This window comes from Cannabis sativa, chromosome X (genome assembly GCF_029168945.1).
Source record: "Cannabis sativa cultivar Pink pepper isolate KNU-18-1 chromosome X, ASM2916894v1, whole genome shotgun sequence".
NCBI classification, from domain to species: domain Eukaryota; kingdom Viridiplantae; phylum Streptophyta; class Magnoliopsida; order Rosales; family Cannabaceae; genus Cannabis; species Cannabis sativa.
The window spans coordinates 9,083,615-9,098,256 of NC_083610.1; the positions used below are offsets into that span (position 1 = coordinate 9,083,615).

General features: G+C 33.3%; 4 protein-coding genes across 10 annotated transcripts; 2 read left to right on the forward strand and 2 right to left on the reverse strand.

Moving 5' to 3' along the window:
* The first annotated feature begins 708 nt into the window (after positions 1-708).
* Positions 709-3,108, forward strand: LOC133031998 (uncharacterized). Its single transcript, XM_061105805.1, has 5 exons — positions 709-1,552; positions 1,669-2,218; positions 2,372-2,588; positions 2,682-2,738; positions 2,824-3,108. Exons 1-5 carry the CDS (start codon positions 709-711, stop codon positions 3,106-3,108), a joined length of 1,953 nt encoding a protein of 650 aa, XP_060961788.1.
* Positions 2,800-6,114, reverse strand: LOC133031835 (uncharacterized). 4 transcript variants are annotated; one of them, XM_061105554.1, is made up of 4 exons: positions 5,340-6,081; positions 4,537-5,248; positions 3,902-4,392; positions 2,800-3,801 (listed from the first exon to the last, which is right to left on the reverse strand). In XM_061105554.1, the coding sequence occupies exons 2-4, from the start codon at positions 4,582-4,584 to the stop codon at positions 3,606-3,608; spliced, it is 735 nt and encodes a 244-aa protein (XP_060961537.1). In that variant the 5' UTR covers positions 4,585-5,248; positions 5,340-6,081; the 3' UTR covers positions 2,800-3,605. The 4 variants fall into 4 exon arrangements, with proteins under 4 accessions (XP_060961537.1, XP_060961536.1, XP_060961535.1 ...); XM_061105553.1 differs by having other exon boundaries at positions 4,537-5,060; positions 5,156-6,081; XM_061105552.1 differs by having other exon boundaries at positions 4,537-6,081.
* Positions 6,115-6,141: 27 nt separating this feature from the next.
* On the reverse strand, positions 6,142-9,036 carry LOC133031836 (uncharacterized). The gene is made up of 5 exons (XM_061105556.1): positions 8,420-9,036; positions 8,244-8,312; positions 7,503-7,565; positions 6,541-7,398; positions 6,142-6,433 (listed from the first exon to the last, which is right to left on the reverse strand). Exons 1-5 carry the CDS (start codon positions 8,654-8,656, stop codon positions 6,299-6,301), a joined length of 1,362 nt encoding a protein of 453 aa, XP_060961539.1. The 5' UTR covers positions 8,657-9,036; the 3' UTR covers positions 6,142-6,298.
* A 2,356-nt stretch (positions 9,037-11,392) lies between these two features.
* Positions 11,393-14,642, forward strand: LOC115710135 (uncharacterized). 4 transcript variants are annotated; one of them, XM_030641154.2, is made up of 5 exons: positions 11,396-11,492; positions 12,274-12,442; positions 12,767-12,919; positions 13,182-13,471; positions 13,566-14,642. In XM_030641154.2, the coding sequence occupies exons 1-5, from the start codon at positions 11,472-11,474 to the stop codon at positions 14,367-14,369; spliced, it is 1,437 nt and encodes a 478-aa protein (XP_030497014.2). In that variant the 5' UTR covers positions 11,396-11,471; the 3' UTR covers positions 14,370-14,642. The 4 variants fall into 4 exon arrangements, with proteins under 4 accessions (XP_030479647.2, XP_030497014.2, XP_030502744.2 ...); XM_030646884.2 differs by lacking the exon at positions 11,396-11,492 and adding an exon at positions 11,551-11,759; XM_061105155.1 differs by lacking the exon at positions 11,396-11,492 and adding an exon at positions 11,829-11,849.

The window sequence follows — 14,642 nt, forward strand, 5'->3', positions numbered from 1 at the left end:
AAATTGAAATAATAATGAAATATTGATGAAGCTGAGAAAAAAACAACAACGGTTTGCATGAAAATAAAAATTAAGGCATATAAATAGTTGCTACAGTGTTTTATTCTGAAACTGTTGTTTACAAGTTGTTTTACAGTGGAATAATAGTTGTTTGGGATCTACGAACTGGAAAATATGAATCTATTGTTATTAATTACTGATCAGTTTTAAAATAGTTGTTTGATAGTTGATTTAACCTATATAAATAGTCGGCCAGCTGAAAGTGTTAGATGCATAAGTTATTGGTGGAAAGAGTTGTTTATTGGTTGTTTTGGCAGATTAAAATAGTTGTTTGCAACTACAAAAACTGAACCAAGTAAATAATTTACATTATTTCAGGAAACGGAACCATTACAAATATTGGTGCAGAGCAATGGGCATTGGGATGACAACAAAAACTATGTTGATTATGAATCAAGTGGAGAATTAATTTCGACCAAGTGCACTTTTGAGGAACTAATGAGAATAATGATGGAAGAACTCCAATGCAACCATGAATCAACACAACTACAACTGAAATATCAACTGAAGGAAGGAGGCCAACCACTACAAATCAAGGATGACAAAAGTCTGTTGTTCTACATAAAGCTATTAACGAAGGAGGTTGATTTCACAAGGTACCCACTGTGTGTGAACAAAACCAGTAACACGACACCACCTAACCAAACAATGGTGTGGAACAATATGATCATGGAATCGTATGAGAACAACGCAGCACAGGAAGACTTGCAGCACCCTGGAAACAACACGGCAACAACTTCCAAGCAACAACTATCTGCGCAGACGATGGGATCTGGTGAAGTTGATACATTTTTCCTAGAAACAGGAACAGTGTCATCAGAATCAACCATACAACAACCAAAAAACAACAGAGAAAAAACTACAGCAGTAGATGAAGATTTCGACTTCACCGACTATGCAAAGCTTGTGGCTGCAGAAATGGTACAGCAACTCGAAAACAACCAGGAAGAAGAAGAGGAAGTGGACAACACAGAAATGATTATCATCAATGACAAACGACATGAAACAATAGAGAAGGGGCAAATTTACAAGGACAAAGAAACATTGATAAGTACACTATGCTACTTTGCAATCAAGAAGACATTTCAATACAAAGTAGTGAAATCTTGCACAAAAGAATACAACATAGTGTGTTTGGACACAAACTGCAAATGGAGTTTAAAAGCTACAAAGAATGGAAACACAGAAACATTCATAATAAGGAGCTACGAAGAAGAACACACATGTGCAGTTACAATAAGATTTGGAGATCAACGACAAGCTACATCAAAGTTGATAGCAGATTTTGTAAAACCAAAATTCTTGAACCTGAAAACAAAGTGCAGCCACTACAGACATAAAGACGAAATGAAAGACAAATACGGAATAAAGATGAATTACATGAAAGCATGGCGTAGTAAAGAGCGAGCACAAACCCAGCTACATGGAAATGCTAAAGAGTCGTACAATCTCTTGTCAAGATACCTGTACATGCTACAGAAAACAAATCCAGGTAAAAAAAATTTAAAAATTTTACTTTGAAAATATTTGTGAAAAAACAGTTGTTTTTGCGTTGTTATTTCGTTGCGTACATGTTGTTTGACAAAATCCTGTTTGATTAAAATTCAGGAACATTAATAGACATAGAGAAAGATGATGATGACAGTTTCAAATATGCATTTGTTGCATTGAATGCTGCTATAAAAGGTTGGCCAAACTGCAAACCAATCATCGTGGTAGACGGTACATTCCTAAAGGCCGCGTATGGAGGCACGTTGCTCACTGCCAACACACAAGATGCAGAATCGAAAATTTTTCCACTAGCATACTGCATAGTTGATTCTGAGAACGATAAATCGTGGGAGTGGTTCTTAAAAAAAATAAAAGAAGCATTCGGGGTTCGAGAATGTCAATGCCTAATATCAGACAGACATGAAAGCATCATCAAAGCAACGAGGAAAGTGTTCCCTGAAATAACACATGGCTACTGCATCTTCCACCTCTTGTCGAACCTCAAAACAAAATTCAAGAAAAATGCAAAGCATTTCAGAGTGCCATTCTTTGCAGCTGCAAAAGCTTACACAGAAATGGAGTTTGAATTCCATATGAGGGAGCTAGACAACTTGGATAAGCGCATAAGACCGTACCTGGAGAAAATTGGCCATGAAAAATGGTCAAGGTATCATTCAGAAAACAACAGGTGAAAACTAATAAGGAGGATAAAATTAATGATATATTCACATATTTAAAGCGTTGTATTTGCGTTGTTTTTGCGTTGCGTTTGAGTGTTTTTTCAAAAGTAGAACTATGACAGAAATTGTCCAAATTATAGGTACTCTACCATGACATCAAACATAGCTGAGGCACTGGACTCAGCAAATTTAGCAGCAAGGGAAACACCAGTGACAACATTAATGGAGTGCTTGAGGGCACAAATGCAAGAGTGGACATACAATAATAGAAAGGAGGCACAAAAATGCACAACAAGGCTGACACCATCATCTGAGAAAAAACTCATAGGGAACTATGTACAGTCATTGCGACTAACAGTAAGTTGAGATTATCGTTCGCATAAAGTAAAATGAAAACAGTTGTTTTTGCATAGTTTTTTGGTTGTTTTAAAGTTGGCTTAAAACATGCAGGTGAAACCAGCAAACCAGAACCTGTTTGAGGTGATAGATGAAGACAGAACAAGAATAGTAAACTTGAAGGAGAAGACGTGCACATGCAATAGATTTCAAAAAGATGAAATGCCATGTAACCATGCGATCGCGCGTCATGAAGGACTTGAACATAAACACATACAACTACTGTGCACAATACTACACATCAAAAGCATGGCTGCAAACATATGAAGAAACAGTATACCCAGTTGGAAACGTAAGAGAATGGGAACTTCCAGAATTTTTTGAAGACATCATAGTGTTGCCTCCAAAGGAGAGAATCAAGTCTGGAAGGCCGAGGAAAAGAAGAATGGCAGCAGCTTGGGAAACAAAGAAACAAAACAAGTGTGGCAAGTGTGGACAAAAGGGACATAACAAAAAGACCTGCAGAAGAATTACAGCATAGAAGTGGAAACAACTACACATCAACCAAAAAACAATTATATTAAAACATTTAGAAAACACATACTGCATATTACGATTGGTTGTTACATACATTTTTTTATTGAGATTTTTTATGTGGAGAGATATTGATAATAGGGAATTGGTATTATTATCATTAATATACAAAAGAACATCAAAATATTATAGTTAAATAATTAAATGAGTGGAAGAAGGTTGAAATTAATAAGAAGGAAAAATAAACTACATAAAGTGATTACAAATGCAATTTAGTTGTTTGTCAGATGGTTGTAATAAGGTTGTTAATAGTATGCTGCCATGAGTAAGAGTAAATATAAAGATTAAAAATCCAAAAATATGAACAAATTAAAAACCAATTCCAATTAAGAAAAAAACATGATAGAAACAACAACTTGTCTATGATTATGAACATAATCTGGTAATAGAAAAAACAAAAGCTAAATAAAAAAAGTAATATTTCCAACAACAACCAATAGATAACTAAGACAAATTCTTCTTTGGACCCTTTGGAGAAGCCTCATCTTCACTATCAATAAAATCCACTTCTTTCATGCGAGCATACTTATAGAACAACACAGCAAGCCTATCACGGTGTTTCTCAACATCAAATATGGGAGGAATCGGTTTCATATCAATAAAGTATTCGGCGAACGATGCAACGAAACAACCACAGTCACTGCAAAACAACCAAAAAACAACAGCAGAAAAACTTAAAAAAGGAAAATAACATTACAAATTTTAAAAACATTTGAAAATAAAAAATAAAAACAACTTACTTCGAGGTTTGTTGAGGCAAACCATCAACCTTAACAACTTCGAAAGGGTCTAAACAAACCGGTTTGTTTTCCTTTTTGAACTCATCAAACAAAGCAAAAAAGTGGGGCAACAACACCGCAAATGGCTGACAAGCTTTGATAGCAGCACTATCTTTCATAGCAGTCGACAAGGAGTTGTACATGTACATACGCCTTTCCTCAATATTCAATCGACCAAGAATCCAATGTGATTCAGTCTCCATATGGATGATAAAGAAAACATGATCGCACAAATGCCAAGGGGAACCACATAACATTTTTCTACCTCTTATATAATCAGCAATGGCATGCTGGGCAGTTATCAAAGAAAGATTTTTTTTCTGTGCAATAAATTTTTCATACAAAGCATGAATGGTTTTGAAGAATAAGCAATCGGTGGTTGTGAACTTAACCTTTGGCTCCTTTGCATACTTTCCTTTTTTACGTAGATAGTAAAAAATGATGTCCAGATGCTAAACAATAAAAAATGAGAAATGTTCGAAAATCAGAAAATGAATTATATTTCAACAACTAAAAAACAACCAACAAACAACCTGAATAAAACTATAGACTGAAATTTTTGAAAAAAAATCAAAAGAAAAAATAAATTAACTTACAGAATTAGTTAAACATTGGCCAGGATATGCAAGCTTGTGGAACCACATCTTGGTTGCAACATCTTCCACGCCAAAACGAAAAGGGGGAACAATCTTATCCTTACCCTTCAAGTAAACCTTGTCCTTGTCATGCCTAACATTTAAAAAAAAAAATGAAACATAAATAGTAAAGTAAAAAACAAAAAATACAAAAACACAACAAAAATGCTGAAAATAAACACTTACGGATCTTTCTTCGATCGGCGTCCTTCACCAAGCCACAAGTTAAAATCATTCTCGTCTTTATGTTCTACATCTTTACCAATCTTATCATCGAGAGGACACAACCCAGCCACATACTTAACAACTCCATAACCAGAACCATCTTTAGAACTAGAAATGGAAGAGTCATACTCCATAAACGGAGACGTCAGCGCTATGGGTTTCTTAGATTTCCTCTTGTCAACAAGAGGAGTTTCTTCAACGGGAATTGGGTCCTCTTCAAGTTCAATGTTAGAATCAACATTGAGACCTGTTGCACCCATCTAATATATTTTTTCCACAAAAATGAAAGAAAATAGACAGTGTTAAACACAAAAAGTATGAAGAAACTAAAAAACAACCAAAAAAAAAAATATACCTCAAAACAAACAAGACGACGATCCGTAACCTCAACATTTTCAGAAACTGAAATCTGTTTACAAGGATCACCACCAATTCCATCTGAAGACATCTGTTTATATATGGTATTAAAAAGTAATTGGAGCATGGGTAAAAAATAACAACCTTTACACAACCAAAAAACAACACAAAAGCAACATTACCATAATCTCAACTGCTTTTACACCGGACTGAACAGTAGCCTCAACATCTATTTGAGTAGGCCCGTCATTGAAATCAACGAAATTCTTGATACAGAAAATAAAGGAAAAAAGAAAATGGAAAAAAAGTGAAGTTATTATTTGTGAAATACTTCAACAACTAAAAAAAAACTACATAACAACTTAAAAACAAAATAAAAACAACAAGTAAAATAAGAAGACCAACAATAAATTGAGAACAACATATTCTATAAACACAGCCATATAAATAACATAATAAATACAAATAAATAGTCTGAAAAATAGTTGCAAATTTCTGAAAAATAAAACATAACAAGAGACATAACAATAACATAGAATTACAAGACCACAACCTAAAACGGACTTACAACAAAATAAACCACACAAAGTAACTAAAACCTAGTTACATTGTCTACTTATCTACCTTCTCCTCACTATCAGTGGATTCATCATCACTGCTCATATCATTTTTTTCTTTTGAGTCAGAATCTTCATCGGCTTGACCATCCTTGTCTTCACCTTCACTACCCTCCCCTTCTTCATCACCCATAACATTCTCTTCTTCATTTTCATCAGTTTCTTCAGATCCATTTAAATCAAAATCTGCTTCATCACCACTTCCATCATCATCATTGGAAGAGTCACTGCCTTTTTCCTATATTGAAATGACAAATTAAATTAGTATAAAACAACTTAAAAAAAACCGAAAAACAACTATTGAAAAACTAAAATACCTTGGCATAGGAATCGGCAAAAACAGTAGAAAACTCGTATGCCGCATTGAAGCCATCTGAGCACCAAAAGAAACAAACTGTGCAGACACAAACTCTTTCAACTCAACCAAATCAGATGAAATCTTCTGTTGGGAAGTATGCAACGAATCGATCTTGACCTCCAACCCATGAAATTTCTCAGAAAAGGCATCAAGCTTGACAGAAATGTCACTCTGAGCAACAGGTTGGCTCTTCGGGAACAGGAAGACTCTTGTAAGAGTTGTAGTCGGTGTCGAACTTGAAACTGCTCAGTTTCAAAGCTTTGAACTCACCAGCCGTGGGCCTCATATTTGAAAGTTGCAGCTGATCAAAAAACACCAAAAAAAAAATTTCAATTATGAAGATTATTAATAATGAAAAACAAAACAAAAACAACTACTGAAAAACCAAATTACAACAAACAGATATACCTTATCTTTGGAAACATCAAAGATAGTAGTCTTCAAAACTTTGAAAGTAGGCTGACTATTGCATGTCCACTGAGTGATCCTTGGAATACGAGAGTTTTCCTTTTGGCAGTACTTACCTTTCATGTACTTACAACACTCGTAGAACCAAACTTGAAGAACATGAGGACAACCAATCAAAGTGTAAAAAACACTCGGCCTCTTTCCCGAACTCCTTGCCTTCCTAACACCCTCAACCCAACTATCAAGCTTACCCTTCAATGAGGAAATAGTCAATTCAAAAGAACTCCGGCCCCAAGCAAATTCATTGTACCTCCCACTATCTACAACATCTAAAATAGACTTGGGTACATTTTTATGCTTAGTGCCACTAAGCAAGAACCACTCCACAAAATACAAAACTGCCAACTTCACAGCATCCTCATCAGAATCACCCCAACTCTTGGTGGTAAAACATTCCCTAACAGATTCCTTAGTGATAGAGGACGAAGTTGGCCAATATCTTTCACAAAGACTATTAACCTCTTGCTTAAAATCTAAGACACTACAGTCACCTTCACAGTCTAACCCAGTAATCAATGCAAATTCCTCAATGCTAAACCTAAGCCTAACACCGCGTATCATTACCCACAACTCAGCATCATTAGGTTGCTGAACCTCCCGGAGCAACAACCCATGAAACACTTGGGGTTGAACTTTAAAATCAGGAAGGTTAAGGAAATGACCAAAACAGGTTTTCGAAAACATTTCAAGCTGTACATCTGAAAGACAAGACTTAATGTTCTCTATCACCTGGAAAGTAGCAGTGGAAAAAGCTTTCGCAATGAATAGATTCTTCTGGTCGTAAATATAATCCCATTCCTGTATAAATTGAAACAAAATAAATCAGGACAAAAACAAAAAAAACTAAAACAAAAATAGAAAACAAATAATAAAAATAATTTTTTTTTAAAAAAAAAGGACACCTTAGGGGGATTTTTCTTTGGTAGGTCAAATCCTTCAACCTTCACTGAGGTCCTAGCATGGACCTGCAAAAAAACGGAAATACAAAGTAAAACATAAGCAACAAATCTTAGATACAATAACAATGAATATATAAAAATGTAGTAACCAAATTACAACCAATTAAAAACCTAAAAACAACGTTTATGAAACCCTTACAGTATGATAAATGTAAGAGATAAACAACTTTCAAAAAAATACAGTAAGAACACTGTCACAACTTATAAAAAAAACAACTAAAATATTAACAACACTGTACAAGCTCGTTGTTATGAAATTTCGAAAATGGTAGTCGATAATAGTAGTGTGACAAACAACCGAGAAAAAACTGACAATAAACATATACAAAACTAAAGAATAAACAACACTGAAAGATCTTGTTGCAATTGAAATTAGTAAAATGCTTCTCAATACTAACAGTGTGTAAAACAACCGAAAACAAATTCACAATAAACATATAAACAACCAATGAGGAAAAGCAATTCAAAGCTCTAACAAAATTCGAATTGAACTGGGCAATTTTTCAACAACCAAACAACAACTGAATAAAAACAACAAAACAACATCAACCACAATACATGACAGAAATACATAAAGAACACCAAAAAAACATAAAAACATCCTAATAAACACCTAAACCAGTGACCTAAAAAGCTCATGTAAAAATTAACACAATAAAATGAAACCAAGCAAATTTAAATTACCTTCGATTCAACTTTGGGCTTTTGGTCCTCACCATGCACTTCATCCTCAAAATCAGAATCTGAGGAAACCTAGAACAAAAAATGGGGAAAACTTTAAATCATCAAATGTAACACCACAAATAAAACAACCAGAAAAAAACTAAAGAAAAATTTAAAAACAACAAAGAGAAACTTACATCGCGTGCAGACTTGGAAATTTTTGCTCTCTTAGTCTTAGGAGCATCGGCTTTAACAGGAGGGGCTCTTTTCTTAGTGTCCGATGTCTCTGGAACATCAGCCACTAAATTTTTAGCAATTTTTTTTAACCCCATCTTAGGTTCGACTTTGGAAGTAACAGTTGGAGCCTTCTTCGATTTTTTAGAAACTTTCTTCGCCGGAGATGGTGATTTCGAACCACTTCTAGTGGTTGCCATTTATATAGAGAAAATATAGTGGAGGATGACAATGTAGGTTGAGGAAAACGTGGGTGAGGGCTTGGAGAAGGTGATCGTGGGAAGAAGAAATGGGTTAGGGCTTGATAATGGTGATCGTGGGAAGCTCGGTTTGAAGAGTGGAAGAATCAGATAAATGAAAAATTCAAAAAAAAAAAATAAGAAAGGAGTTATGAGGTGGCGTGCGTGTACGTGTGTAAGGAAGAAGGGAAAAGGTAAAATTGTAATTATTAAACTTTTTGAAAAGTAAAATTGAAAAATGTAAAAGTTAAAAAAGTTTAAAAAACCGTGTATTGATAAAAATGTAAAAAAGGTGTCAATTTTGACATGAGGTGTAAAAATCTCTTTAATTAATCCCTTGCTGAAATCAACTTAGCTAGGTGTCAAAAACCTAAGGCAGCCACCTATCTCTTATTTTTTTCAAATGACAAAAATGCCCTTTAAGGTATAACTTAGGTATTTCTAAAGCTAGGGGTAAAATGGTCAATTTCCATAACCCCGCTCAATTCCGATTAGGGGTGTTCATAAAAACCGAAAAACCGAAACCGACCATCAAACCGACCAGACCGTAACCGAATTTTCGGTTCCACGTCATCACCGAATTTGGCGGTCGGTTTCGGTTTCGGTTTTTTTGACACGGCGGTCGGTTTCGGTTCTTGAAATAAAAAAAATAGTTTAACCAAAAAACCGTCAAAACCGCCAAAAACCGCCCAAAACCGCCAAAAACCGCCTAAAACCGCCCAAAACCGCCCAAAACTGCCAAAAACCGCCTAAAACCGCCAAACCGAAAACCGCCAAAAACCGTACGGTCGGTTTTATACGGTTATAATTTCTAAACGGTCGGTTACGGTTTTCGTAAAATAAAAACCGTAACCGTCCGGTCGGTTATAAAATTTTAAAAACCGACCATAACCGACCGATTTTCACCCCTAATTCCGATAATTTATTTTCTCTAAAATATTTCCCACTATGAAATAAGGTTCTAAACTTACCCATGTGATCAATCTAGCCATCCATCGCATTTTCCGTTGTCGCCGAGCAAAAATTACAAAAATAACATATTTTACATATAAGCTAAACAATACCCCTAGAGTTTAATAAAATCTTCGGAATTGAGAAATTATAACTCTAATATTTATTTCTAAATATTGGGGTCCACAATTAAATTAATTCACAAATAATAATAAAATAATAAAAATTAGTGCTAATTGCCTTTACTAATCCACATTACTAGAGCGGTCATTACAAAGAGAGAGAGAGAGAGAGAGAGAGAGAGAGAGAGAGAGAGAGAGAGTTTGAAATGAGGGGTAGAATTAGGTTTGATGAAATGTTAGCCTGTTATAGGAAAATTTTATTTACACCCCATAAAATTATAAGTACACCCTATTTTTTTTTTAAGAAAATTAATTTTAATTTTAATTAATCTCTAACGTTTACTTTTAATATTTTTTTTTTCTAAAAGTTCCTTTTCACATTATTTTCTCTAAATATAAATAGTTATTTTAATTTTATTTTCACATTTTTTTAAAAATCATTTATACTTTTTTTAATTTCATTTCATATAATATTTAATTTTAATTGTTTGTCTTAATATTTTGAAAAAAAATTAATTTTTATTTTATAAGTGTATTTTTTAAGAATATTAGAAGGATAATTTTTTTTATAAATTAAAGATATATATTTTATATAAAATAAAAATTATTAAACTAGAGTGTGTTTATAATTTTATGGGGTGTGAATAAAATTTCCCTATACTAATATAAGTTAACTTAAATTAAGTAAAATAATTTTAATCCAAGTAAAATTTCCCAACCAAATTAAAAGCTTTTGCATTTTAATCCAAAAACAAAAGACAAGTTTTTTGATATTGCTTGTTGTGACTTTCTGCAAGACAAAAGGTGATGTAGGCTACTTTTGCTTATATGAGAAAAAAAAAAATAGAAACGAAAAGAAAAAACGAGTAACATCTTGATGTGTATGGTGATAAATAGACCCACGAGGGCCACGACGACACATTCTTATGGTTGAAGTTCAGAGTTGAATTTTCGAAGTTCAAAAGTAAACTTTTATTTTTTTAGATAGTACCACTATTATTATAAAGTTATTTACAACAGCAATAAAAACAAAATAGGGAATTTCCTATTTTTTTTATTTTTTATATCTATTAATTGGTGTTAGTGAGAAATGAATCTTTCTAGAAGATACAGCATCTCATATTATTATTATTTATTTTGAGAAAGAGAATAGGGAAATAAAGGTACATAAAAGCATCTCTAGTAAAATTTTAGAGGAAGTTTAATCCTATGCATATATGATGTGACAAAATATTAAAAAATTATATTATTGGAAAAAAAATATTATTTTAAAAATTTATAAATGTTATGTTATAACATTGATATTATAAAAACTCCTATTGCAAGCTCAGTTATTTTAGAAACTTAAACTATAAATTTAAAAAAAAATTTAAAAAAATAATAAATGAAGTAATTCCCTTTTATTTTTTTAATGAAAAATTAAAGCTAAAAAATTATTGTAATTAATACATACTAGAAAAATATTTTTAGAGAGTTGTATACATTGAAATATTTTTAAAAATAAAAATATCAAAAATAATGTGAAAAAAATAAAATATTATATTTTAAAATAATGTTATCTTATTACAAAAAAGAATAAATAAATAAAAAAAAAGTGGTCCGAATCCTAAGTAATAATGAAATGAATAAATAAATAAGAAGTAATGGTGGTTTGACAATATTGTCTTTCCAAAGTCAAAGAACGGCAACGCAGTGCGTCATGTATGAATGAGACGACGAAGAAGGTGTTGCACTGTTAAGAGCTTTGCCTCTTTTTCTTTTATTTGTTTTCTATTTTTTTTTTATATATTTGTAGTTGGAATTTGAAATATCAATTTCTTTTATTCCCAATTAATAGTATATTATATTACTAGTCATACAGATACACTCATTTCTCGTAGTCAAGAAACTACGCACCATCATCATCATTACCAGTACCAAACCATCTGCATCTTTGTTATTGTTCATCAAACTCTGCTCTTATTCCATTATCAGATCCTAATATTTATCAGGTGGGTTTTCTTTTTAAGATTATTAATTCAGACTCTCTGCTCCCTTTTTTGTTGTTGAGGTTTTGTGGATTTATTCATTCTTTTTTTTAGGTAATTAGTTTTTCTGTACATGTTGAAGATCTTCTTATTATCTTTTTTAAGTTTTTCGTACAAGTCTTTAAACAATATTGTATAATATATATTGATTCGAATTGAGACTTACCATAGAGCTATGGCTTAAGACTTTTGCTCTGTTTAATGTTTGGTTGCTATGAACTGTAATGAAAATATAATTATATATATAAATATTTTTCTTGCCAATGATTTTGATTTTTGAATTTCTCTTGATTTTGTGGATGGTATATACTTTCAGCATCTGTTGTTTAATGGTTTCTCAAGATTTGGTTATTTTTTCCTTCCCTGTTATTTGTTACTTGAAAGTTCATATTAAAAAATGACTATAGAATATTAATCCCAAATCGAAGAAATTTGTCCTCATATGCTAATTGAATTGAATTTGGTGTTGTTTTTACAGAATATTTTGCAGGATTATCACAAGTGTAAATTCAACAAAAGAGAGATGACTTCAAATGGAAAAGTACGTTCTGATTGCTATTATGCACCTAATCCTTATCATGAATGCACTGAAGCTTGCTTGAAGAGAATAGCAGAAGGAAAGGTCCGCACGGAAAAAAAGAAATCAGGTTATTTTCCATTTTCAATTTTTTCTTCTCTCTCATGTACTCTCTTCATATTTGCTATACAAACAAACCAAAATGTTATTGTTCTCCCTGATTTTCATTGCTTTAGCGCAATGCTTTTTCACCTAGTTATTAATATGTATTGCTTTAGCTTTTCTTTTTGTACAACAATTCTTTGTTATTGGTCAATTGATTAAAAATGTTATTGAGTTTTAAAAGAATATGTTTTATTCCTATCAGAGTTTGTTGCTGTGATATTTTTCTTAAACCATTTCTGAACTTGGGACAACAATATTGGATTTCCTTTTTTCTTTTTGTCTGTTAAAGATAATGGCAGTGTTATAAAAGATGGTGGTCTGAACAAAAGATATGAAGATAAAATTGTTGGCCGAGCATGCCCTAAGGCATCTAATCCTTACCATGAGTGTAATGAAAATTGCCTCAAAAAAGCTGGAGGAAAAGAAGATATAAACCAACCAGGTTTTAACCCCTTTTTCTATCTCCTTTTTTTGAACCCCATAAACTTTCTTTAAATAAATTTCCCAAATGACTAGATAGAGATCAAGAGTTGAGTGAAGAGAACTAAGTAATACTAACCTTTGCATGTTGATTGATCTCTTTTCCTTGTGAAATTATAGTCCTCTGATTATGTAACAATTGACAAATGCAATGGGTTAACACAAATAACATACCATTGGCTTCCATTCAACAAATGATTGTTTTATGTTCCATTTAATTGCAGGCTCAATTCTTGATCTTCCCATGAAGTTGGGAAAGAAAAAGATGCAAGAATCTCGATCAATGCCACCGCCTCGAGAGCCTGACAGTGCACCTGCAAGAGATAGAGCTTTCAACAACAGTGCTTCATTGCCTCCAAAACGCATATATTCTACAGAAAAGCTTGGATCACAAAATGGGGAGAACTACTCTTCTTCGGAGACGTATTCTGGAGAAATTCATGCTGAAGAGTCTCCTTATGATGAGAAGCACGTCAACTCTTATCCAATATCCATGACTGAAATTCTCAAGATGGTAAGCTGAAATTCATATTGAACACACACACACACACACACACACTCACATTTCTTACCAATTCTCTTTCTAATCATGTACCTCTCCTTGGCAGCCTGATTATCCCAAAGATCCTCCGAAACAAGATGTCAACTCCATTGCCATTGAACAACCAATACATCAGAAAGAGGAGAAAAACCATCAGCCAATGACAGAGGCAGTTTCATCTCCTGTCGTGAATGAGAAAAGAGAAGGAACTACTGGTTCACCCTCTGAATCCAGCTTTACTTTCACTGGTGTACCTCATGGTTTCCAAGAGAGTGATGATGAAGAAGCTCAATCAGTAATTTCTGATGCTAGTGTGTCAGTGGGAAAATATCGAGTTAAGGGAAGGTTATCTTCCATTTTGCAGTCGATTTTTGACAAGTATGGTGACATAGCAGCAAGTTGCCAACTAGAATCAATTGCTATGCGTTCTTATTATTTGGAATGTGTGTGCTTTGTGGTTCAAGAACTGGAGTCCACTCAAATTATGCAGCTGACAAAGTCCAAAGTCAAAGAAATGTTGGCCATTCTGAAGGATGTTGAGTCATCAGGGATCGATGTTGCTTGGCTACGCCGTGTGCTGAGTGAAGGCGCAGAAACCATTGAGTTGATTAGTCAGCATCATGCAATTGCAGTGGCAAAGACAAACTGTGAGCAGGACTTGGAAACGACTAGGAAACAAGTTGAATCTCAGATGGCGGATTTGACTTTGAAAGAAAAGGAGGTTCTTGAAGCCAAGAAGCGAATTGCAGAGACCAGAGCTTATCTGAGGGAATTGGAGCTGAAATCTTCTGTTCTCAATGAGACTGTTAGCTCTATCAAGTCTAAGGTTGAAACTCTCAATAGCAAATCTTTGTTGGATGGAGTTTTGTAAGAGACACTACAAGTGAGTTTTAGGTTTTGACTTTGTTAAAGGTTAAGGTCATTCTATATTTTGTTATTTTATTTTAGTTGGGTACCTAATAAGCTATATAGGTTCAAAGTTTATAAGTTTATTTTGTACAAGAATGCAATGAACTGTTTGGGATTGAAAGAATGTCTTTGATGAGTTACTCACCAGTCATCCCAAATTAAACAATTGAAGATTGATACAAACATTACAAATATTTGATACTATAAACGTTAAAGAGGAAGCTCTTTTCACACA

Excerpts from the sequence above, each read along its gene's own strand:
- LOC133031998 (XM_061105805.1), top strand. The coding sequence starts at position 709 with ATGGTGTGGAACAATATGATCATGGAATCGTATGAGAACAACGCAGCA. Across the intron at positions 2,219-2,371 it reads GGCCATGAAAAATGGTCAAG|GTACTCTACCATGACATCAA; the intron begins GTATCATTCAGA and ends TCCAAATTATAG. Across the intron at positions 2,739-2,823 it reads ATGAAGACAGAACAAGAATA|GACTTGAACATAAACACATA; the intron begins GTAAACTTGAAG and ends CGCGTCATGAAG.
- LOC133031835 (XM_061105554.1), bottom strand. The coding sequence starts at position 4,584 with ATGTGGTTCCACAAGCTTGCATATCCTGGCCAATGTTTAACTAATTCT. Across the intron at positions 4,393-4,536 it reads GCCAATGTTTAACTAATTCT|CATCTGGACATCATTTTTTA; the intron begins GTAAGTTAATTT and ends TTTATTGTTTAG. Across the intron at positions 3,802-3,901 it reads TTGCCTCAACAAACCTCGAA|TGACTGTGGTTGTTTCGTTG; the intron begins GTAAGTTGTTTT and ends GTTGTTTTGCAG.
- LOC133031836 (XM_061105556.1), bottom strand. The coding sequence starts at position 8,656 with ATGGCAACCACTAGAAGTGGTTCGAAATCACCATCTCCGGCGAAGAAA. Across the intron at positions 8,313-8,419 it reads TTTCCAAGTCTGCACGCGAT|GTTTCCTCAGATTCTGATTT; the intron begins GTAAGTTTCTCT and ends TTTTTGTTCTAG. Across the intron at positions 7,566-8,243 it reads AGCCCAAAGTTGAATCGAAG|GTCCATGCTAGGACCTCAGT; the intron begins GTAATTTAAATT and ends GTTTTTTTGCAG.
- LOC115710135 (XM_030641154.2), top strand. The coding sequence starts at position 11,472 with ATGAATGAGACGACGAAGAAG. Across the intron at positions 11,493-12,273 it reads TGAATGAGACGACGAAGAAG|AATATTTTGCAGGATTATCA; the intron begins GTGTTGCACTGT and ends TTGTTTTTACAG. Across the intron at positions 13,472-13,565 it reads TGACTGAAATTCTCAAGATG|CCTGATTATCCCAAAGATCC; the intron begins GTAAGCTGAAAT and ends TCTCCTTGGCAG.